The sequence below is a fragment of the Homarus americanus genome, unplaced genomic scaffold (assembly GCF_018991925.1).
Source record: "Homarus americanus isolate GMGI-L3 unplaced genomic scaffold, GMGI_Hamer_2.0 scaffold49667, whole genome shotgun sequence".
NCBI lineage: Eukaryota > Metazoa > Arthropoda > Malacostraca > Decapoda > Nephropidae > Homarus > Homarus americanus.
In genome coordinates, this window is record NW_024738608.1 from 3,801,842 (window position 1) to 3,826,970 (window position 25,129).

At 40.5% G+C, this 25,129-nt stretch overlaps 1 protein-coding gene across 1 annotated transcript; it reads left to right on the top strand.

The window, feature by feature from the left end:
- The first annotated feature begins 1,104 nt into the window (after window positions 1–1,104).
- On the top strand, window positions 1,105–24,051 carry LOC121874131 (esterase E4-like). Its single transcript, XM_042378085.1, has 12 exons — window positions 1,105–1,853; window positions 3,215–3,341; window positions 6,710–6,912; window positions 7,636–7,779; window positions 15,058–15,243; window positions 15,794–15,984; window positions 19,056–19,221; window positions 20,250–20,437; window positions 20,796–20,878; window positions 21,548–21,775; window positions 21,965–22,094; window positions 22,776–24,051. Exons 1-12 carry the CDS (start codon window positions 1,655–1,657, stop codon window positions 23,013–23,015), a joined length of 2,085 nt encoding a protein of 694 aa, XP_042234019.1. The 5' UTR covers window positions 1,105–1,654; the 3' UTR covers window positions 23,016–24,051.
- Window positions 24,052–25,129: the final 1,078 nt, after the last annotated feature.

The window sequence follows — 25,129 nt, forward strand, 5'->3', positions numbered from 1 at the left end:
GGCTGCAACTCTATTAATAAACCGTTTATTATTATTATTATTATTATTATTATTATTATTATTATTATTATTATTATTATTATTATTATTATTATTATTATTATTATTATTATTATTATTATTATTATTATTATTATTATTTCACACACACACACACACACACAACAGCATCAAGCTTAGTCATCTATGGACCCACGAACCACCCCCTTAATTATACCTGTACAAGTTATTGATTATATCAACACACTTGTATACGTGAGTTGGCCGAGTGTTAATGATTAAACACCCAGCATACTTCACCTCAAGTTTAACCACCCTAATCACTTGAGGAGGTTAGGTTGGGTTAACTGGCTCAGCCCTGTCAATATTGTCATTATTTTCCACTCTGTATTTGCCATTTTCTGGCTAAATAAACTTTTAATATCAATATCAATTCAATAAAAGACTAGGGTAGGTTAGGTGATGTAAGGCAGCAATTACAAAATAATGCTAAACAAATTAGCCGAAATAAAGGTCTACTAAAATAATTATTATTATTATTAGGACTGTTGTGTTGGCCTACTTATTGTGACCAGTCTTGTCTAATCCACACTAACGCAGCTTATGTCAGACTCTCGGTAACTATTGTTGATAGCATCACACACAGTGTGTGTGTGTGTGTGTGTGTAAAATATAACATATTATCATACTTGACGCCATAAAACTATAACACAAAAACACTATGTACACATGATCAACCCCCACCTCCCCCTCCTCTACCTCCCCCTCCACCCCTCACCATCTCTCCTCTCCACCCTCTCACCCGCACCACCATCATCTGCAACCTGAATGTTCATACTATGAGGGCGCAGTTGACAATGTGGCTCTCTTTATTCCTATGCACTCTGTTCTAAACATCCTGTAATAGCTAAGCAGTAATACTTTTACTTTAAATGAGGGTATGATGCGTGACCAGTGATCATGTTCAATAAAACAGGAAGGCGTTTTATAAAGTGTTGTCGGTGAGCGCGTTGGTAACTGTTGTGTTCGAGATACCGGAGTAAGGGAAGGAGGGGGGAGATGGAGGGTAGGTGGAAACAGTCATTGTACGGGTTTGAGGTCGGAGGGAATCTGTAACTCGCACTCAGTCACCTGTCACACTCAGAGAGGTAGTGAGCACCCTGTAAGGTTACACTCACCCTCCTGTCACCAGTTTCATCAGTCACTACCGTGTCACTGTCACGTTAGGAGCGTCCACTTTTACACTGACCTGTGGTAGGAGGTGATTTAAAATTAGCGACAAGTTTTTGGTGTACATCCCTACGTATACTATATACTGTACTGTACTAGTAAATGAATTGGTTGAATCGTACCTCGAGTGAGTCTTGTCCTAAACTAGAGTCGAGTTATTTTTGTAAATATGAGAATTTAGAAGAATGAACGGCGATTTTATTTAAACTAAAGTCTCCTTTGAAGGGACAATTTCATATTTAAAATCAAACGTCTGACAGGAGGATATTACACCGGTGCGTTTTTAAAATTAAAGAGTAGAATATACCACAAGGTGCGAGAAGTATTAGCAGCGGGGAAATATTACACAAGAAAAGACTTTTCTCGATAAGATTATTCGTGTTTACCATAAGACTGAGGCCGTGTGTGGAGGTATTAAGAGAACATGACCCAGCCACCCACAGCTGCTTCCCGGACCACTACTGAGATCTATTACTTGATAGACGTTTTTGTGATGTTCCTCCTCACCCTGGCTGGAGGTGCCGGTGCCTGGGGAGGACCTCTGGCAGACGGGGAAACAGAGAGACTCGTCACTGGCCAACAACACACTACACCACTGCCACGGGCTGCCAGGATCCTCTCTGGTAGGTCGCCATAACTTTTTTTTAACCTTTTTCCTCCAGTGTCTTGCTGCTCCTGTTGTCCTGGCAGTCGTAAAATCTAAAACTACATGACTGTACTTATTTTTTCTTTTATTATTATTGTTCTTAATATCTGTTGCAGTCTCCATGCCGCTACTCTATTATGTTCATACTTCCTCAGGAGTGTGATGTATACCATGCCCTTAAGAGAAAGGCTTTGTTCACACTCACACCTTACAGGCCGCGGTTCATCTTACGGATCCGTACAACTGCTTCCCCGGGCTAACTGACGGACAGTGGTTAACGTTATGACCAATCTTGTTAAATTTTCTCAGGCGGTGGCTGAGAAATGAATGATTCTCGACTCTCGAGAAACATATCCTGAGCTCCTGGAAAGAGGTAGAACGTGCAACACAACGTCTAGATTATTCCGGAACTAACTACTCTCCAAACAATACATAATAGGACAGATCTTACAGACACATTCAAAATATCGAAAGGGATGGAAAACGTGAACCTGGGCCACATTTTGATATCATGTACCACCAACACAAAGGGTTATAACCTCAGATTCACCGTCGAGTTATCATGCAGGACAAATATAAAGAAATACTGCTTCACACACAGGTTGGTAGATCTATGGAACGGTCTATAGTAACGCCTCAAACTCTGGAAACGAGAACAGTAGCCAACTGGGCTTCAAATTAACCCAGGAAAATACTGTCAAGGACACTCGAGGGATCCTACAGAGACTTGTGCCCGGCTGGACTAATTCCCGCAAAAAAAAATCGATCGTCTCTAGTTTGGCCATCACGAGACAACGTGTTGATGTTTGGTTGTGGCCCCAATGGTCCCCCTGCAAGGGCGGATCCAGGGGGTCCTGGGAAGCCGAACTCCCCCTTTTCACCATAAAATTTCAATATTTTTTCTTTAATGCATTATTTTACCCAGGCGTTTTTTGTATAATAAAAAATATTTACTATTGACTTCAGATTCTGAATATCTCCTAATATCAAGTGCACATGGCTTCAAAATGGCCTCAAAATGCCAGTGAAATTGGTGAGATTTAAATAAAAACTAAGGGGGGGTTCCCCCCCAAAAAATAGCTGGTTGGGCTCGCTGCACTCGCCATGTTCCCCCACCCATAACTTCTTTTGATATTCCTGGATCCGCCCTCGCCCTGTGACCTGCCTGTACAGTTATCTTGGGAAAAATAACCTTACAGATCCATATGATCAGGCATGGTGATATACTAATAAGTCTTATTGATAATGGTAACTAGTACAGTGGTGAATAGCGACTTTGTGCTTTATATGAGTCGACTCAAGGCACTCTATACTTCTTGGTCTGGTGTGTGGTGACAGGTGTGGGCGTGAGAGACACCCCCGTCGGGGAGGTTCAGCGTGTTGACCTGCCCACCAGCCTCGGCCTCATCGCCGGAATGCAGGAGTTCACAGATCAGCCTACCAGCAGGCCCTTCTACGCCTTTAGGTAGGTTATATCTTGCCATCAGCCTGCAGGACCTTCTGGCTTCGGCTGATATTCCTGCTTCCTGCAAAGAGCTGTACGTATAATTGTATATAATTCTTTATACTAAGTATTAGAATATTTAGTTGTATACAGTATAACCTTATAATTCTAGTTATTTGGACAAGCTAGCAAAGTAAGTGTTTAAATACAGGTATGCTGTGAAATGACTAGAATAATTAGAGAACTTATCTGGCGGGAAGTGGATATTTATGTCTTCTAACTACGTTCGTATTTAATACTAAATTTAATAAAAACTCACTTCGTAATTAAATATTAAGTTTACCGAATAAAACATAATTATAATTTAAATTTATAGTTTAGAAGAGACCAGCTTCAACCTTCAAGAAATAAAGATGCACCGAACCTGCGTCAAGGAAAACCTGCAACCACTAGGTGTTCTAGTAACTCCTATTAACAAAGATACATCAATTTAGTTTATATTAATTGTGTATTTCCAGGCTTGGAAGTCATCATGACACAACTCTCTCCATAAAGCCCTCGAGGTCCACATGACCTTTGTCTCTACCATCTATAAGCTGAGGAACACTTATACAGCACTTGTTATATCTTACAGCTTTATCTAGGCTGTCTAAACCCGACATTGTTGTCACCGGTGCTAATATGCAGGTGCAATTCGGTTGGGACAATGTTTTGGCCAATACATCTCATGATAGTATAAGTAGACACAGGTTATAACATGCATTAAGAGTTCCTATGACAGCATCAGATGCCATAAATGGTTAATAACAAGTCTAAATTTTATGATACCTTTGTGATACAATTATACCAGGATATGCAATTAAATTAGTGCATAGACTAATCCCATTATCTAATATACTAAGGGACTAGGCGTGTGTGTGTGTGTGCGCGTGTGTGTGTGTCTGTTCTGGGCAGCCGAAACGGCACAATCGTTTTTCATCAAACTTGGTGGAAAAATCGTAAACAATTCGTGGAGTGGAACAAACTTGGTCCCATGTCGATGGTTTCTTTAGGAAGGCACTAGTTAACAATTTTATTTACGATGGAAAACGATGCAAGTCTACGGACTTGGAGCACCCTAATTAACCATGCAAGTCTATGGACTTGGCACACCCTCATTCGCTGTACGCTGTCACGAGCGTTCAAACTCTCCCGAGGGCACGAACATGCCCGCGATCGCTTGTATTAACCAAACAGCAATCAGGATTTTGATATTGTAGCTGTGGTATTTTAGTAGCTGTGATGGAGTAGGGTCTCTTATTCTTACTTTTACGTATTACCATAAAATTTGCAGTCCTACCACCAATGTGTATGCATATAGTAATTATCATGATTCTAAAATTCCCGACACATGTTGTGAAGGTAGAGATGCATGGTGCATTGGGTTTCCTTATAAAATGCAACTGACTTGACAGAAAAAAATATAACTTGCATTGTTGGAATCCTTGCAAGACGGAGATTAATTTGAGTAAAACAACCCATAGTTTGCACTAGAGATTTTTTTTCCGACAATTGGATATCGATGGTTATTTGATGGATATCGTTAAAGCGAGTTGTTTTGATCGTATATAACCATCGTTAAAGTGAAATATCGCATCTCGGGATATTGTATCTTGGGGGTTACCTGTATATATTACAGGCATAATATACAATGTTGGAGATAGAACACCGCCTTGTCTTATTCCCTGTCTAAGTGTAAACCAATTAATAAGTCCATTATTTACTGACAATGCAGCCTCCTGTAGCCAGTAAAGATGTCCCTCGTTAAACAGTGGGGTTAGGCTCCTGAAAAACCCACCGTTAGATGAATTATCGTAGATAGGGGAGCATTATAACATGGGGCTCGATGGGACACGTTCCCAGTCAGTCCCCAAACACACATGGATCACCAACAAAATATCCTACAATACTACTATTAGTACGAAACAATTCCTACAATGCTACTATCAGAAGAAAACAACTCCTACAATACTAATATCAGTACAAAACAATTCAACAACACTCGCCACATCTTGAAGAATATGCCTGGTCATCATCACATGTCCCCTTCGAGGCTCAAGGGACTCTTGTAGGTGGAGTGGAGACGTCACTCTGACTCCCACACAGCCTCTAGGAGTCTAGGGAGTCTCGTGCTGCTTAACAATGTCAAGCTTCACCTCAGAGACACGGTTGTGTCGGATGCCTTGGCCTCGCCAGACATTTACAAAGTTACACTGCTCACTTCAGTCACAAAAACAGAGCAAATGATAACAACAAATACAATGATAGCGGCTGACACTGCTCATGTTTTCAAAACAAGAGTCGACGCACCATACAGCTCATAAAAACACAGAAAATATCACTTCACAGTCACCATAACACAGTTCATTCTAAATGTTAGTGCTGTCCTCTCACTACAGTATATAAGTAAAAAAACATCGATGATAAGTACAATGTACACTACGATGCTGGTCGATAATAATCGTGGAGCCAGGTGATGGCAGGTTTAAGATTGACAAAGAACCAAACACAGGGCTGTAGTGCGCAGGTTGGCTGTGTGGCGGCCCGTGGGTAGGATTACAAGTGAAGGTAGAGATGTGGGGTGCATAAAGTTAAATATTGTTTCTTTATGAAATGTCACTGACTTGACGAAGAAAAATATAATTTGCATTGATGGAATCCTTGCAAGAGATCGAAAAATTTTAGTGTTAATAGTGAAAAAACAAATCCAACCAATGGATATCAGTAGATACGTATTTGATGGCTATCGTTAAATCGAATTTTTTGATCGTATTTAGAGAGATGGTCTTAGTTTATGACCATCGTGAGAGCAAAATATTGCTGAACGGGATATCATATATCGAGGTTTACCTATACAGCATTGTAAATGTTTTTGAATATCCAGCCCCTCAGGTACTGTACACATGAAACAACCAAACCTAACATAACTTGACCTAATTAAAATTACTGAACCCTCTTATTGTTTGGTTTTAGGTTAGCTTTGGTTGTTAGTGAGGTCTACTTTATGAACACCTTTCCATATTTGTTTTCGCTTGTGTTGGACATAACTGAACCATAGTTTCAGCAAGATTTCAAATACGTGCTTAAATAATTGTACTTATCAATTAACTTTAATGCTGTACTGTACTGTACTGTACTGTACTGTATGTGGATGTGTATATGGGTATCAATCCCTACTATGCTTTTAAGTTACTTTATCCTCTTCACCACTGGCCTTTGGCCACTATTCTCATTTGTTAAAAAGTGGTTATAATTAGATTTATTGTGTACAATGTGGATATAAAAACTTGTTTTAAACTAGGTTTGTTCATCCAGCCTGGGATCCTGCTTTACTCAATCTTCATCCACAGGGGCATCCCGTTTGCCCAGGCCCCACTGGGTCGTCTGAGATGGGCGGCTCCTAGCGAGCTGGAGGGAGGTGGGGTGTGGCCAGGCGGTCGTTTAGATGCCACCCAGCACCGCCCCTTCTGTCCCCAGTATGACCACAGCTCTCAAAAGGTGATTGGGAATGAGGACTGCCTGTACCTGAATGTATACACGCCTGTTCTGCCAGGTAAGCTTGGTTCTACTCCCTCCTGTAGACCTATGAGCTTCACTAACTGGAGTTTTTGTTCCTCTTACAGATGTTATTCATCACGACTTGTGTATGTTTTTCATCCTCTTATGGGAGTCTTAGCTGTCTTGTCCTGGTGGGCTGTCGGACCCTGTGGGGAGGACAGTGGTTTGTAACAGAAGACGACGCAAATACACTATTATGTCTGTACAGTACTTTCAAAATCCATAAACTGATAAAGATGATGCTAATAATGGTGATATTATCATTAAAACTGACTTTCATAGTTATGATAACAATTATAATAAAAATGAACATAATGTATTTGATCATGATATAAACATTAAAAATAAGAGTGAAACGTTAGTAGAGGTGTTGGCATGGTCAATGTTTGGCATGGGTCACAGTCCTCCAGAGAGGTTCAATGCATGGCTGCAAATACCAGCACCTGCTCTTATATTTAGGGACATTGCCCCTTCTAGCACCTGTGACTGACTTGCCCTTATTGACGAAACTTACAGGATTACGTCCATGAAAGATCTTTGCCTGGCCGAAAGTTTCATCACCTGTTAATGTTTGTGGGAAACTGAGAGACTCCTCACATTTTGTCTTGAATTGTGACATTTCAGATTAGTTTTGTGAGGGACAGCTTCATATGTTGATAAATTGTAAATATTATATGTAATTCTGTCTCTGGAATTGATAAGGACGGTGATCTGACAGGTCAGTCACTGGAAAGGCTACCAGTGTTATTCTTCCTGCATGGGGGCGGGTACCTGCGGGGAGCGGCATCCGCCCTTGGCCCTCAAAAGCTCCTGAAGGAGAACGTGGTGCTAGTCACAGCCAACTACAGGTTGGGTGCGCTAGGTGAGTTCTCAGGTAGATATACTCTGGTGTGCATGTTGAAATGGTCACCTGCCCAGGCTTTAAGGTCATGACTTATTGTTCATGAAAGAAGATAACTTGATTAGTGAGCTACAGTGAGACCTCCATATATAACGGACTCCTCTCTACCAGAGTTGTAAAGTAACTAAATAAATTTACTTGAGTACTGTAATTAGGTAACATTTTGGGGTATTTACATTTTAAAAAGAACTCAAATTTTATAGTACTTTTACTTTTACTTGAATATGGTTTTCTAATACTTTTACTCCAATACATGCAAACTAATAATATATTTGTAAATAATTAATTATTAACCATAGTAAAAGAGTTGTGTGGGTCCTGCCCATATGGCAGGAAATGAGTAGGGCAGCAAAATATAACAACCTATGCATTATGGGGGATTTCAACTTCAGAAATATTGACTGGGACAACATTGTAGGTGACTATGAATCTGAAGACTTCCTAGACGCAGTACAGGACAATTTTTTGGAACAACTAATTACAGAACCTACTAGAGGTGACGATATATTAGACCTAGTATCAACAAATAAAGAGAATATTATCAGAGATATCACAGTAGGGGAAGAACTAGGTAACAGTGATCACAGAGAAATCAGGTTCACCCTAAATTGGGAAACGAAAAACAATGACAATATGGTCAGAGTCCCAAACTTTCGGTTGGCGGATTATCAGGGGTTAAGAAGGTACCTAGGTGAGGTCACCTGGGAACAGTCACATCAGTCCCCAGTAGGAAGGGGTGAGGTAATAGATGTTACAACAATTGATCATGACGATAATATATTCACTAGTATACTACATAAAGCACAAGAACAAAATATACCATACAGAAAAATTAGGTCAAATAAGAATGAGCTAAGGTGGATGACCAGAAAACTTAAACATAACATAGGAATAAAGAAAGGGAGGGGAAGAGCAGCTCAGAAATAGGTATAATGAACTATCTAGGAATGTTAAGAAAAATGTAAGAAAAGCAAAGAGAGACTATGAAGTCAAAATAGCAAGAGAATCAAAGGCGAATCCCAAGGGATTTTTCCAGGTATATAGAACAAAAGTCAAGGACAAAGTTGGGCCCTTAAAGTCAGGGAGGGGAGAAGTGATAAATGGTAGTGGAGAAATAAGCAAAGCATTGAACAACGACTTCTTATCAGTTTCCACAGAAGAAATTCGCGAGGAAATTCCAGAGGTGGAACTGATATTTAGGGGAAAGGAAGAAGAGAAATTAGAGAATATCACTATCAGAAAAGAGGATGTTCTTAAGAGGATAAATAAACTAAAGACAAAATCCCCAGGGCCGGATGAAATTTTCCCTCGAGTCTTGAAAGAGTGTAGGGAACAGATTAGCGGACCCCTCGTAAATTTATTTACAAAATCATTAGACACCGGAGTTGTGCCAGACTTGTGGAAACAGGCAATTGTAGTACCCATATTAAAAAAGGGAGACAGAGCATCAGCGTCAAATTACCGGCCGATCAGTTTGACGTCAGTAGTGGGGAAATTTCTTGAATCAATTATAGCAGATAGCATCCGATCGCATCTAGAGAAAAGCAAATTAATCTACGACTCTCAACATGGGTTTACAAAGGGAAAATCTTGTCTAACAAATCTGCTAACGTTTTTTAGGAAAGTCTTCGAGGTAGTAGATAATGACGAAAATTACGATGTTATTTACTTAGACTTTAGCAAAGCATTTGACAGAGTACCGCATCAGAGGCTTCTGAGAAAAATTAAGGCTCATGGTATCGAGGGGAAAGTTTTAAATTGGATAAAATCATGGCTCACCGATAGAACGCAGAGGGTCAGCGTAGATGGTGTTAAATCTGAGTGGGGCCGTGTAACCAGTGGGGTTCCCCAGGGGTCAGTACTAGGCCCACTCTTGTTCATAATCTACATAAACGATCTAGATACTGGGATCAGCAGTGACATAAGCAAGTTTGCAGATGACACCAAAACAGGGCGGCAGATTAATTCAGGGCAGGATGCAAATACATTACAGGAGGATCTAAATAAACTACAGGGGTGATCTGAAAAATGGCAAATGAAATTCAACACCAGCAAGTGCAGCGTACTTAATATTGGAAGAACAAATACTGACAATGTATACAGCCTTAACAACATCAACCTAGAGAAGTCGACTTGTGAAAGAGACCTAGGGGTACTTGTAAGCCCGGACCTACGGCCTAGAAAACAGTGCATTAATGTTCGAAATAAGGCAAACAGAGTATTGGGTTTTATATCTAGAAGTGTAAGTAACAAGAGTGTAGAGGTCTTATTGTAACTATATCTTGCGCTAGTCAGGCTGCACCTCGATTATGCGGTTCAGTTCTGGTGCCCCTATTATAGAATAGATATAAATTCACTGGAGTCGGTGCAGCGAAGAATGACAAAAATGATTCCGGGACTTAGAAACCTTCCATATCAGGATAGGTTAAAGAAACTTAACTTGCATTCCCTAGAAAGACGAAGAGTGCGGGAAGATATGATAGAAGTATTTAAGTGGGTGAAAGGAATCAATAAAGGGGATATAGATAAAGTTCTTATAATATCCGAGCAGGATAGGACTCGGAGCAACGGATTCAAGTTGGATAAGTTTAGGTTTAGGAGGGAGATAGGAAGAAACTGGTTCACAAATAGGGTGGTGGACGAGTGGAACAAGCTTAGCAACTTTGTAGTAAGTGCGGGAACTCTGGAAAGTTTCAAAAGGAGGCTAGATAGATTCATGGATGATAGAGAGTGGTAGTAACTCTCGACAGGAGCTGCCATGCACAGGCCAACCGGCCTATTGCAGACTCCTTATTTTCTTATGTTCTTAGGTGTTCTTATGTGAAGGGTATGGTATGGGGAGACATGGTCACCTACCCAGAAGTTCCCTGTGAGGTCAGGCCAGGCTGTGGCAGTGGCTATGGCAGCGGACTTTCCTTTGATCTTCTTTTGTGTCCATCAGCACCTTGACTTGACTTGGATGCCGGTAAGTAAAGATGGAGGCCATTGCTTGCTGCTGAGTGGAGGGGCTGGAGAGGGGAGTGTGGGGTGGGGGAGTACTTTTGGAGTATGTGGGTGGGAAGGGATGGTTTTAGGAGAAGGTTAATGAGGGGAAATTTTTAAGGAAAGGAGGAGTGTAAAGGTATCCGGGCTCATCCAGATAGGTTGTATTTTAAAATTCTTTGTTGATCTTTTGTACTAGTAATTTAAGTTCTAGCTCTCAGGCCTTTGACTTCTCTAGTTTGGTCATTGCAGTAGCCAGCATTTCAAGGTTCTTTATGGAGCTGGCTGAGCATCGTATAGTTTGTTTTAATAAAGGTGGGAGGAAGGTGGCAGGAGGGGTTGGAGAGGCCATGGATAGTGTCCGTTAGTCACTCACTTCTTTTGTAGAAGTTTTTGGGGGGGGAATTGAAGCTTTTGTTTAAAATAGGAAAAGGTCTTTGCAGCGAAGTGGTGTAGGATCCAACTTGCTACTTTGGTTTGCAAGGCGGTGGTCCTGTTTTTTTTAATTGAAAAGGTGTATGTTTTTTGTTGGTGGTGTTTTATCTGGCTATTCATTCTATGCGATTTTATGTTATTATTTTCTTATTGTATTACTTTATGGTTGTTAGTTGTATCTCGGTATTGGTGCTGGGTCGTTTAGTCTTGTTCTGCTGGATCTGAACCATAATGATCTCTCACTCTTCTTTCTATTTCATTATCGAGCCAGTGAGTTACAGCTTCTAACTCTTCTACTTGCCCACGTTCTTTTAGCTTTGTTGTATCAGCGTCAATTACCGTACCGATCAGTTTGACGTCAGTAGTGGGAAAATTTCTTGAATCAATTATAGCTGATAACATCCGATCGCATTTAGAGAAAAGCAAATTAATCTACGACTTTCAACATGGGTTTACTAAGGGAAAATCATGTCTAACAAATCTGTTGATATTTTTTAGGAAAGTCTTCGAGGTAGTAGATAATGAGAAAATTACGATGTTGTTGCCGGTTTAGACTTTAGCAAAGCATTTGACAGAGTACCGCATCAGAGGCTTTGAGAAAAAGTTAAGGCTCATAAATGAGGAAGTTTAAATTGATAAAATCAGGTTTACCTGACAGAACTAGAGTCAGCGTAGTATAAAGAAACTGAGTGGGGGCCGTGTAACCAGTGGGGTTCCTAGGGTCAGTACCAGGTCTACTCTTGTTCATAATCTACATAAACGATCTAGACATTGGGATCAGCAGTGGCAAGCAAGTTTGCGGATGACACCAAATAGGGCGGCAAATTAATTCAGGCAGGATGCAAATGCATTACAGGAGGATCTAAATAAACTGCAGGGGTGATCTGAAAATGGCAAATGAAATCAACACCAGCAAGTGCAGCGTACTTACATTTAAAGAGCCCAAATACTGATACCAAGCACAGCCCAACAACATCAACCTAGAGAAGTTTTCGACTTCCAGAAAGAGAATTGAAAATTTGTAGGGCCCGTAGTTGGTTATATGTTTTGGATCTATGAATTCTTTGGGAATGAAGATCATTTTAACGCATTCGAGGGCATCGGGGAAGTAACCGGCTGATAGGGCTCAGTTGTATATGTTTAGGAGTACTTGTATTGGTCTGTTATTAACGGTAGGTTTAATAGTATATTTCAAGTTGTGCCATTTATTCCAGGTGATTTTTCTTTAATTTGCGTAACCTGTGTAGTAGTTCGTCGTGTCCTATGAATCTATTAGGTTTTAGTCTATCTGGATTTCTGGTATGGTAGGGAGTCCGTCAATTGTTTCGGTGTCTTAGCCAGTCTTTAATGGCTTCTTCATTTTCTTTGTCAAAGTTCTAATTTTCTTCTTCTGATATTCTGAATATATTTTTTCATTCTCTACAAAGGGCCTCTCCTTTCTCCTGGTCTGTATAAAGTGTTTCTCCGTTTTGGTCTTGCATGTAGTTTACTGTTTGTTTTTAGGTGCCAAGTAATCTGTTAATGTTTTGCCAAAATGTTTTTTGTGTCCTTTGTTGTATCTATGTTTAATATTACACTTCCATTTTTCGTTGTTAATTTTTGTATATTCTTCTTGGAGGTCATGCTGAATTTCCCTTATGTTTTTGAGTCGTTCTCTAGTGGACCCTGCTTGTTCTATATATGTCCTTGTACTGTATTATTGTATTGTACTTGTAACCTCCGTAATACGTCAGGGACAGTACACGGCGAGTCAGATTCAGTCACTATGGAGGCAACAATCATCCACAAACTCCTCAACTGAAGGAGCTTGATAGCTACTTGGTATGCCCAGGGGATGGAATGGAGCTACTGAGGTCTTTTCCGACATTATGTGACGTATCTCTCAAGTTGCATCTGCTGCTTGTGAGCGTCTGTTTAGTAATTCTGGACTTATTATTTATTATTTAATTATTTTTTTACACCCCAGGGAGCGATGAGCCTAGTCACAAGACCACGTGGTCAGACACTAATACATTGGTACTCGTGTCTCGCAGGACACGCTATGACTTGTGATATGAAGACAATATTGATATGATTTAAGGACAATGGGAGTTAACACCCACCAAAGCGCAGGTAGCGTACAAGAATTAAATCTTAATTATTACGAATAAGTAGGTGGTGACATAGAGTGATTAGTGACTCCCTGTGGTACGGGTGGTAGGAGTTCCTGACAGTGGGACAGTCAAGGCAATACAGTAGTATTGATGGGTATTAGAGTTGGGACAGTTACAGAGTTTACAGGAAGAGAAGTACGGGTCATCCCTCGCCTCGGATACATGCCAGATAGGTCTGTATCCTAACCCAGTGCGAGCAGAGACAACAACATTTTATCTGCGGACCATAAATCCACATCGACAATACTTGTGTGGATAAGGAAAATAGTGATCATAGTGTTGGATGGATATATTTTCAGTCCGTTCACCATCCCTGCGATGCATTGTAGGGAGAAGAGTGGCTGAACGTATTCTCTTTCGGTAGGTCAAGCTGGGCTTATATTTAGGTCTTAAAGGTCCTGATTGGACAGCCATAATTTCGAGAATTGGTTATTAATTTTTCTCAATAGAAAGATTTGCAAATAAACATGTGTAATGCTGTGTGTCTTTTATTTTATCTTTAGTTACTTAGTTTTTATAATTAACTGTGGATTTATTTTAATATTTGAGATAAATAATAATTTTGTTGTCACGTTTTACTTTCAGTACTTGAGTACTTTATGAATTAGATAATTTTTTACTTCTACTTGATTACATTGACATTTGGATGCTTTTATTTCTACTTGAGTAACATTTTGCCAATGTAACAATACCTTTACTTTAGTCCGGTACTTTTTACAACTCTGCTCTCTACATAATTATAATCTGTTAGTTGGGGGGAGGGGGTTCACATCTAATGGACCCATAATATAATGGAATTTCATATCTATATAGGTCATTAGATCGTGGTTTCACACCTAACGAACCCTCGATATAACGAACCTTCCTCTCCATATAGTCCGTTAAATAGAGGTTTCACTGTATTAATGTGTGGTATTTTAGATAACATTACTGTATTCTTTAGGTTAAATAAGTTTGATAGGCAGACCTGTTGATATGCTGGACTATACCCAAAATAATTTTTAGTATTTGTGGACACGTTTGATGATGTGACTGAGATGCATTTGTTTTGTTCATGTTTCTTCAGAAGTGTTGTTTAATAAAAAGAATTTTACTCCATTTGATGTTTTCTTTTATGTTGTCTTAAGAACTGTGATTACCATATATCATTGTAGAGTGAGGTAGGTCACTAACACTACCGGCTGCCTCACTTGTGTCACCCTCCCCAAGGATAAAGCATTTTATTGCCTAGATCTGTATTTTTGGGTGAGGGAAGGATGATGCCTCCGTGAATAGTTTTAAGACTGGCATTTTGTTTATCTCTCCCTTCATCAGTAGTTAAGAAACAAAATAATGCTGTATAGCTTTTTTGGTTATAAGTGGTAGATAAAAAGATGAATTTAAATCTTTTGTGATCATATGTTTGAGTTTCCTAGCAAGTTGAGTTGATTATGAACAATGAACATACTGTACTGTATGTTCATCTTGTCACTGAATAATCTAAAATGCTTTTCACATACAAAGAAAATAATACAATACAGTGCTTATTAATTGGAGTCAGACTAAGGACCTTCTCCCAATGGAACCACTAAACATTCACTCCCATGATTTTTATACTAATCAACTCCTGATGGTTTCAGATGTTTAAAGCCGTTTTATTATTTATATATTTACAAAATCTGTTACCCAGGGTTTTTGAGCACAAGGGACACCACACTGCCGGGGAACTATGGGGCGCTAGACCAGATAACTGCTCTACGCTGGGTCAAAGCCAACATAGCACAGTTTGGTGGCGACCCCAACAGGGTGACGTTGGGAGGGTTCTCTGCCGGCGCCTCCTTTGTACACCTTCACATGCTGTCTCCACTGTCAAGGGGTGAGTTGCCACGGTGGGCAGCTGGGTAGAGACGCCTCAGGGTCATCAGTTGTTGTGGTGCCTCATCAGGGAACCCACAGATGTTTCAGTGCTCTTGGTGTTTTTACAGTAGACGGTTGTAGTTCTGGTGGGTCTGGCTGTTACTGGTGCAAGTACAGTACAGCCAGTATTGACCCTCTGTATGTGATTATTGTAAGTATTATACTGATATGGTGTAATTTTTTATCATTATGAGTAATGATGATGTTTCATGTTGCCTTGTAATTACTGATGTTGTCTAGGTGTTACCTTTAAGACTACTTGTTATTGTCTAAATGTTACTCTTATAAATACTTGTAACCAAATGTTAGTACTGATATTGTCCAGACATTGTTTTTGTGAGTACTAATACTGTCCAAATGTTAATATTGTACTGTAAATACTGTTGTTGTTCCTAAAGTCACGTGTATGAGTACACTGCTACCCAAAGATGACCTTGGGTAATACCATTAAGAATTATCATGCCCTGTATATTGCAGACTTGCAGATAGTCAAGCCCTGTGTCTTGCAGACCTGTTCTCTGGAGCCATCATGATGAGCGGGGCGGCAAACTGTCTATGGTCAGTGGCGGATTACCCGGAGTACGCAGCCTACGACCTGGCTCGTGACCTCGGCTGCACCACCAGGTCCTCCTATTACCTGAAGGACTGCCTGCAGGACAAGACAGCCCAGGAGATCATTCAGGCCCAGACCTCCAGACATGTAAGCGGTGGTGGTGGTGTGTATACAAGTGTGATGTAAGATGATTTTTTCCCTCCCGTAAGCCCTTGTGTACCTTCATTTGTTGTCAGTAACTCTGACTGCCTTAATGATTTGACCTGTTATAATATTCCCCTTCCATAGTACAGTAAACGCACATGGTATTGATATTGAAACAGTTTATGGAGCAAGAAGAACACAGATACAGAGTCGATAATAATAACAATATTAACATGGCTGAACCAGTTGAGGCCTAGTCTCTTGTACTTTTACTTTTATCTCTTCGCCACTGATCGGCATTAGCCCGCCGGACGATCGGTCGTCTCTTTTCGCTTTATATTCTTCACCAAAAGGTCGGCTCCATCTAGCCACCGGGCGATCGGTCACGTCTCTGTCACGCACTGTTGGCAAATACTGGGCATGCACCGGCTCCTGAATGTACCTGAACCCGCTCCAGTGTTGGTCAAGTCTTCTCTTGAAAGAGCTCACACTCGGTGCCGTCACAACACTCTGGTAGATTGTTCCAAGAGTTTACAACCCTCACTCCGAAAAAGTTTGCCCTCACGGTTTTCCGGACTTGCGGCTTCTTCAATCTTGAGCTGTGACCCCTTGTGGGGCGAGCGTCCGCCAGCTCCAAGTAAGGACACTCAACTGAGTAGTGCCCCTGAGATGCTTATAAACCTCAACTAGGTCCCCCCTTGCCCGTCTGTAGTATAAGCTAGGCAAGTTCAGGCGCTCCAATCTCTCAGGGTAGCTGAGATGCCGAAGTGCAGGCACCAGTTTGGTGGCCCTCCTTTGAACATTTTCAACCAACTGACAGTCCCTAGCATATCTCGGGGACCAGATGGGGTGACAGTACTCCAGATGGGGAAGCACTTCACTCCTGAAGATCGCCACGAGGGACGGACCGTCTAGATATCTGAACGACCTTCTTATAAGACCCAATAATTTATTTGCCTGATTTACCTTCTTCTCACAATGGCCCGAGAACTTCAGCTCATTGTCAACATACACACCTAGGTCCTTCTCACACACAGTCTCAACTAGTACATTTTCTTCATCCCGTTGGGACATATGGTACGCCTCCTTACCGTTGGTACGCCCCAGGTGCATCCTCTTACACTTCGTGACATTGAATCTCAGCAGCCATTCCTTCGACCATTCCTGGAGCCCACAGAGGTCCTTCTGCAGCTCTTCACAGTCCGCTTGGTTCTTAATTTCCCGAAATAACTTGGCGTCATCGGCAAACATTTGTATGGAGGAGTGTACAACGTCAGGCATATCATTTATGAAACAAACAAACAACAGCGGGCCCAATACACTACCCTGCGGTACCCCACTTGTTACAGGTACAGATGACGATTTCGTGCCATTAATCACCACACATTGCTTGCGGTCATGTAGAAAGTCTTCTATCCACGCTAGGACATTTCCCCGAATTCCGTACCCTTCCAGTTTGATTTTCAGCCTTTCGTGGGGTACACTGTCGAAAGCCTTGGCAAAATCTAGGTAAATATTGTCGATATTACCACCCCGTTCTAGAATATGGGTCCAAATATCCAATACCTTGAGCAATTGTGTCAAGCAAGAGCGCCCCGGCATAAAACCGTGTTGGCAATCTTTTACAAGGTTGTTTCGTAGTAGATGTTCCATCGCTGCATCTCTGATAATACTCTCAAGTACTTTACATATTATGCTGGTCAGGCTCACCGGTCTATAGTTGTTCGTGGAGTGCCTATCGCCCTTCTTGAAGATAGGACTCACATAAGCCACCTGATATATACTGTACATTTATCTCAAGGAAGTATTATGTAACATTTAGTATCATCTGGAATAGTACACATAGCATGATGGTAATAAGAACATATCAGAATGTTACCGCGATTATCACTTCGATATTTTTTTTTTACATTTATATTACATGTATATATACAGTACAAACTTTACAGTGGAGTTGATATACAGAGCTGTACATAAATATGATAAGGGAGGGAAGCAGTACAACATGGTATTATGTCTAGTCGGCAAATATATTTATTGCAATGGTAATTTCTATCTATCTACAAGATAATTTCTGATAAAACGGTTTTGGTGGTACAATATAAGTAGTTATTACAAGAAAATACTAATACTTGGACAATAGATATTTTTAAAGGAAGGGAGCGTAGTCTTTGCTTGGATGGGTGGGGGTAAGTTGTTCCACACCTTCCCACCATGATATTTTATGGAGGTCTGGGACTGAGAGGAGCGCATGGGGGGAGGGGGGGGGGCTGGTCTTAGTAGCGCTGGGTGTCTTAAGTTGTATCTCTGATTATTCCGGAATTGGTCAGGCAATGAGAATTAATAACATCACGAAGGGAGAAGCTACTCTACAGCTAAGTTAATTTGGGTGATTGGTTGACAGAATCAGTGATTCAAAAATGCGTTAAAAATTATTTGTGGTTAAGAATTCAGATTTCATGATACAATCTTTGTGATGATACTGACAATGTTTTGAAAAGAAGAAGAAAGTGTTAAAATTGAGAAAAGAAAAAGTGGGTCCCATAGGCATGGTGGGCCAATAGTGGCAGTAAAAACACAGGACCCTGAATGTTGTACAGAGGAGAGACAGTGTGGCAGACTTCACATCCCCAGCAGCAGTGTTGTAAGTGATGTACTTCACCGCCGGATAGTGTTCTAATGGCAACAAGTGTGAGCTCATATAAGACCAGATTTGACCAACACTGGCCCAGGTACATTCAGGAGCCAGTACATGCCCAGTACAAGTGTGTAACAAAGACGTGACCAATCGACCAAGCAGTTAACGAGCCGATCGGTGGTGAAGAGAATAAAGTATAAAAAGTAAAAATTCAGGTAAATTACAAGACGAACCACAAGGTAATAATATTGTATAATAAATCATTGGAACTTGTCATAATATAATTTAAATTTCATTTCCAGCTTCATCAGCATTGCTGCATGATGAATAAAAAACAAGAATAACCATAGAATTATCTTATTAAATGTCATTTGAAATTACTGTTAGAGTTTATCAGTGACCTAAACATAATTATGAATTCTTTCTTTGTGAGCAGCGGTATGTGTTCTGGCCAATGCTGTACCGGCCGGTGGTGGATGCTGGCCTCAGAGAGTCACCCTTCCTTCCAGAGCCTGTCGAGGTCCTCATGTCCCGCCCTCCACCTCACCCAGTTCCTCTCCTGTTGGGGGGAGTGCCTGATGAAGGAATATTCTTTGCTTTAAGTCAGTGGTAACACAGTTTGTTTTTAAGTCTCCCCTCCATGTCCCCCTCCAGCTAGGGATGCTACTTGACAGTGTGATGTTATTTGAAGTTAGTGATGAGTTTTATGTAGAATGACCCATCATGTCTCTCCTTCCAACCAGTAAAGACACTTAGTAATGGCATTAATTTATCACTAGTAGCGGTGGTGTTTATATTGTTCAGGTCATTCTGTCATACAGGCGGTGGTGTTCTCGCAATTTTACAACAATGAAATATTGTACAGTCCACGCCATTTATAAGCCACACAGACCTCGAAATTCCTAAATGTCAACTTGGCTGGGTCCATCCCTCCCCCACCTCCAGAAACATACACATGAGACAATTAATTGGTAGTCAGCCAAGGTGTAAAGTCAACACTTACTCCCAAACACGTCAGTAGGATTTAGAAACCACGAAGAAGCGTTTTTTAAAGTAAGTGTTGACTCTACTGTACATCTTGGCTGACCACATTGTCCGGTTTGTATGTTTAGGGACAGGTGGGGAGGGATGGACCCAGCCAAGTTGCCTGTTAGAAATGTTGAGGCTGCCAGTCTGTGTGGCTTATAAGTGGCATGGACTTCTACTACCTGTATGTACCTCCTCATGATCCAAAAGACAAGAAATTGTTAGAATATAATAAAGTCCTTAAGAGAATATATTTGTATTCTATAGATTTTTTTAGGGCAGAGAAAATCAACACATTAATAGTTTTTAGTATAATTAAATTAGATTTTAGTGACTTCATAAAGAGTCAATCTCTCGTGTCCTACACAAGTCATTTCCATCTATGTATTTCTTAAATTGATTACATCTGTGTTTGTTTATATTTCCTAAAATAGTAGTGCCTTTGTCAATATTTACTAAACACACGTAAATTCATATGTTTATCCTCAGATAGTCATGTCTGTGTCTTTAATGCCTAAACTAATTACTGTACAGGTATATCCATGTCTGTATTTCCCACTTTGGTCATGTCTGTAGCTCTGTATCTGTCTGTCGTTCCCCGTAGCTGTGGCGATCTTCTCCAAGAGTGGGGGCAGTGCCAGTGAGCTGTACAAGGAGGCAGTGCGCTACACGGTGGAGTCCCTATGGCCGAACACCACCACCACCACCCCCGTCACCGACTCTGTCACCTCCTTCTACTACACCCACCAGGCCAGGGACAACCTCGACACCCTAGCTGAGGAGATGAGTGAGGTGAGCACTGTTGGCTGAGGAGATGAGTGAGGTGAATACTGTTGACAATACCAGTATTTATGCCTCGCTGTACAGTACAAGTATTACCAAGTCGATATCATTACTGTAGTTTTTGGTGATCTGTTAACAGTATAATGGACATGAACCCAACCCACTCATAATTAATTAAAACTTAACCTAACCCAGCTTAGATCATTTACTTTTTAATCTTACGTTTATCCTCCTCACCACTGATCGGTCATGTTTTAAATAATTTCCTGATGTATTTAATTAGAGATACGTGAAGATGGTATAATTAATTCTGATATGTGGCAAAGGATTATTTTTAGATTTATTAAAAGAAGTGATCACCTTACAGACATTCACAGACCTATTGTTTACATCGTGTATATGGGACGCTGCCGCCTACTTTGCATCATCCTCTCGAGTCCCAGTTTACACGTGAGTAGCATATTAAGTGTGTTTACTCCTGTTACTTTGGTGAATTCTGTATGAAGGTGCCAGCTCTGTGTGTCCAGTGGTGGTGCTACTACAGTATAAAAATTATATTCAACGTTCTGTAATTGTACTACATGACATATTTGTGTACCTAATTTGTATCAAGTCGTACTTCTACCACACTTGTCATCCATAGCCAATAGGAGAGTCAGCTGTGGATACGAGAAATTAGTTTATTATCCAATTTACAGCCTATGATTTACGTTTATTTAGGCAAGTGGCATTATAGGTATAGTATAAGTGGCTGAAGGGAAGTGGTGGAAACTTGACAGTGAGAGATTATTGATATATGTCAGAATGTTTTTGTTACTTTCATCTCGTTAGTTACACTGAGGTTAGAAATATAATGTTCTTGGGTTAAATTGTTAATCATTTTATCAAGGGGTTCAAGTTGTCATATTCAGCGGATAAATTGCAATTGGTAATTGTTTGACATTCTCAGCAGTGTCAAGTTAGAGCAACACATAACTGCATTTAAGGAGTAAACGTTTGTTCAGTCATAATTTCATACAATTACCTGGTATAGTATTTAAAGTATTTTTTTTAACTCGGTCAATTGTATCAAGTTTTAGTTTTGTTGGTCTTAATCTCCATCACTCTTATCTATTATAGGTACCTGATGACACACCGTGACCCCAGGTCTCCAACATACGCCGCACCTCTGCACCGCCAGGCTGAGGCCATGGGTGTGAGAAGTCGTGCCATATACTCCGGCATCTCTCATGGGGATGACCTCGCCCACATCTTCTCCTTCCCATATGACCTGGGTCAGCCGGGGTCAAGGGACTTTCAGATTTCTGCACTTCTTAACTTTATGTGGGCAACCTTCGTCCACACTGGGTCAGTCCCCCCCCCCCACCCCCACATGGTGTTCAACGATGACTGTGGTGTATCAGTATTGTGATATAGACAGATTGATAACCGGTATTGTGAGTTTATACAATAATAATTAGGCAGTTCGTACAGCAGGTTATAGGCAGTTCTTCATTTTGTAAACCTAGTACAACTAACTTAACCATATCATCGCAGGTCACCGCAGGAAGCAGACCTGTCCACAACAGGGATGCCAGTGTGGACGCCCCTGGTGGCTGGGGAACAAGTCACCTATTACAGCATATCCTTCACTCCAGGCATGTCCTCCACACCCTTCAGGGGCAAGGTGAGTGCCAACATGTCAAGGGATTAGTGATATCACATGTTCCTTGTCTTCCACGAACAACTTTTAGTGTCTTTGTTCTTACACTTTGGGTACAGACAAACAATAATGGATGTATTTTCTTGTGATTTTATTTGTATAGATTTATATTTTTGTCATTGTTTCATTATGAATAAAACCACAGCAGTAACTATATGAGTTGAGGAAAAGACTTAAGAATACCAAAAAGGCTTCAGTAGATAATTTAAGAATGCGAATGTTAATGAAGGCGATTTTTTTATATGGTGTAAATATCACCAGGTAGTATAATGCAGAAAAACTAATCTTGACAGAAGTAATCAGTGGTCCAATAATAATATAATGGAGTTCCTCCCAGGTGAGTCACTTGTTGTATGGACATGGAGAATGTTTTGTTGAAAGTTGATATATAAATGTACCTGGGATGATTGGTGATGGAGTGTTGTGTACGAGGAAGAAAGAAGCACTGTAGGGTGGTACATAGAGAAGGTGTTAAGGTCAGTGCCTTTTGGAGGTCATGGAAGATACTGTAGTGTTGTAAAAGTCAATGAAAGCAACCATTGGCTTCTTCTCATTTTTTTCATTATCCTTATCAAGTATGGAAAGTTGGGTGGTATGGATGGTAGTACAGTAAGTAGTGTTGGTTTTAACCGTCAATTTCCACAGGAACGGAACTTATGGCGACAGACACTGACGTACGTGGACACCACCTCGGAAACTTTTTTCGCTTATTTTGCCTCTACTTGGGTGCTACTGGCTGTGCTGCTACTACTGTTGCTGCTACTGATTGTGGTGGGCATCTGTGTGTGGAGGATGAGACGGAGAGACAAGTACCCAGGAAGTTCACTCACCCTGAGGAGCCGCATTTCTCGCAACCCCTCTCCATCTTCCTCCAGCAGCCGGTAGCTCAGTGTGGGCGTGTTGTCCAGCTAAGGATGCTGAATGTTGAGTCAAGGAGAAGTATCAAATGTTTATTAATTCTGCCACCCTGACCATGGGCTAAGTTCAGGCATATAGTATTAGATCCTGTTTCTTCTTTACTTATGTACGCTTGAAGCTGATGGTCACACACCAGAAAGTGTATTACCCAGTTTTGAAGGGATTGCTAGAGTGGTGCCCGTCACATTTGCCAACTGTGATGTGTTGGGCACACCTCTCAGGGTTAATGGAGCATTTAGGACTTGTGCATTCAACCTGACAATCAATATTTTATACCTTTGTCCTGTGCTAGAACTTAGACTAGTTATCATTATATATAATGTGTAAAAATATTTTATTTATGCTTTGACTGCACAGTAAGCCATTTTAATGCCTTTGTGAATAGAATATGTACAGTGTTTTGTGTCAAATTATGATTGGATAGTGTTAGGCTTGGTGTCATTTCATCCAGGCTGGCTGATTACTGAAACGATTCGTAGTGGTATAGTTACAGTAATTCTTTGAAAAAGCGTGCACATCACATATTTATTTGAACACACACACGCACTTACTTACTTACGGCTGTCCGTCGTAGCCAACGATGACTCTGCTTCATTATGAAATCGATGATGACGATGATGAGTGGTGAACTAGGGATGTTGTCGGCGGTGCCACTGGAGTCCAATCCTTGACCCGTAGACTCTATCTCACATTGGGCAGGACAGCTCCGGGTTGGGTGTGTTGTTTGTAGGAAGGACAAGAAAAGCCACAGACATTTAATATTCCATCGCTTTCCTAAGGATAAAGACTGGAGATTATAATTATGTCATGGAGATAAAGGAGTTAAGTGTAGTTACTAGTTTAAGTTACCATGGCTTTGGCCCCATGTCTGCTATGAGGTAAGTTTAAATTAATGTTTAAAGGAATCATCGGCCTCGGCTTGAGGAAGATTATGACGCCCGTATTATTAAACATCTTCCCTTGAAGAGGGTCGTCGTGTTTCAACCCGAGTTTTAAACTAAATGAGTCCTGAGGGACACCGCAGTACAGTACTTAACGGGGTGGTGTGGCGGTAAAATTAACTAATTCCAATAAAATTAATTTATAATATTGGAATTAGTTAATTTTACCGCTACATCACCCCGTTAAGTACTGTACTGCCGTGTCCCTCAGGACTCGGTTTAAAACTCGGGTTGAAACACGACGACCCTCTTCAAGGGAAGATGTTGTTTAATAATACGGGCGTGAAACTTGACCTTGTTAAAATAATAAAATGAAATTTCTCCAGATTAGTGGCGTGATGAACGGAAATAGTCGCAGGAAAAAGTTCACAGAAAATTGTGTAAATTTTGTCTAGGAAAAAAAGTCACAGGAAAAAGTCACATTTTATCGAAATGTCATTAGCAGTTAAATTAATAAAACAAAATATTTTTAGTCCCCTATTAACTGACAATACATGACTTGGACACATTAACAACACAACTTACTGTATATACGATGAATGGTGGCATTACATGATTAAATCTTAACGTAGCAAAGCAACAATCCACATTAGCTCCGGACCTCCCTGGCATTACACGTATGTTAGGTTAGGTATGTACTGTACATGGATAAGATTGTTATGGTGACTCAGCCCTTTCTGTATTTCTTGTTATTGTTACTTTATATAATAAAGTGCATTATAACATTCTTGTTTACCTTTATACCTCTACAATCCGACAATAGTAATCTTGTAAAAAAAATTTGTTTAACCATGAATAAAATACCCGAGACGGTAATTTCAGTCAGTTTGGAATGAATGACGTTTTACAAATGATAATGAGGTTAGGTTCTCTTCATAAATGAATAAATGAAGGGTATTTTTGCATTTGTGCACACAACTTTCCTACCCGAAATCTATTATCATATTCGAAAAAGACGTCAAATTATAAGATAATTTTCTTCTATTACATTACCGTCGCAGACATATAATAACGGAAATAGCGCATCCAAAATCTTTCTATTTTCTTTCATAAATCTTCCGCCATTATCGCCTCCCACACCGCGTGTCTCCTCATCACTCCATGCGTTCCCTTACACCTCACGCCGACAATCAAAAGCGT

Coding starts and splice junctions, on each gene's coding strand:
- LOC121874131 (XM_042378085.1), top strand. CDS start 1,655: ATGACCCAGCCACCCACAGCTGCTTCCCGGACCACTACTGAGATCTAT. Junction 3,342..6,709: donor AGGCCCTTCTACGCCTTTAG/GTAGGTTATATC, acceptor CTTCATCCACAG/GGGCATCCCGTTTGCCCAGG. Junction 19,222..20,249: donor AGGAATATTCTTTGCTTTAA/GTCAGTGGTAAC, acceptor CGTTCCCCGTAG/CTGTGGCGATCTTCTCCAAG.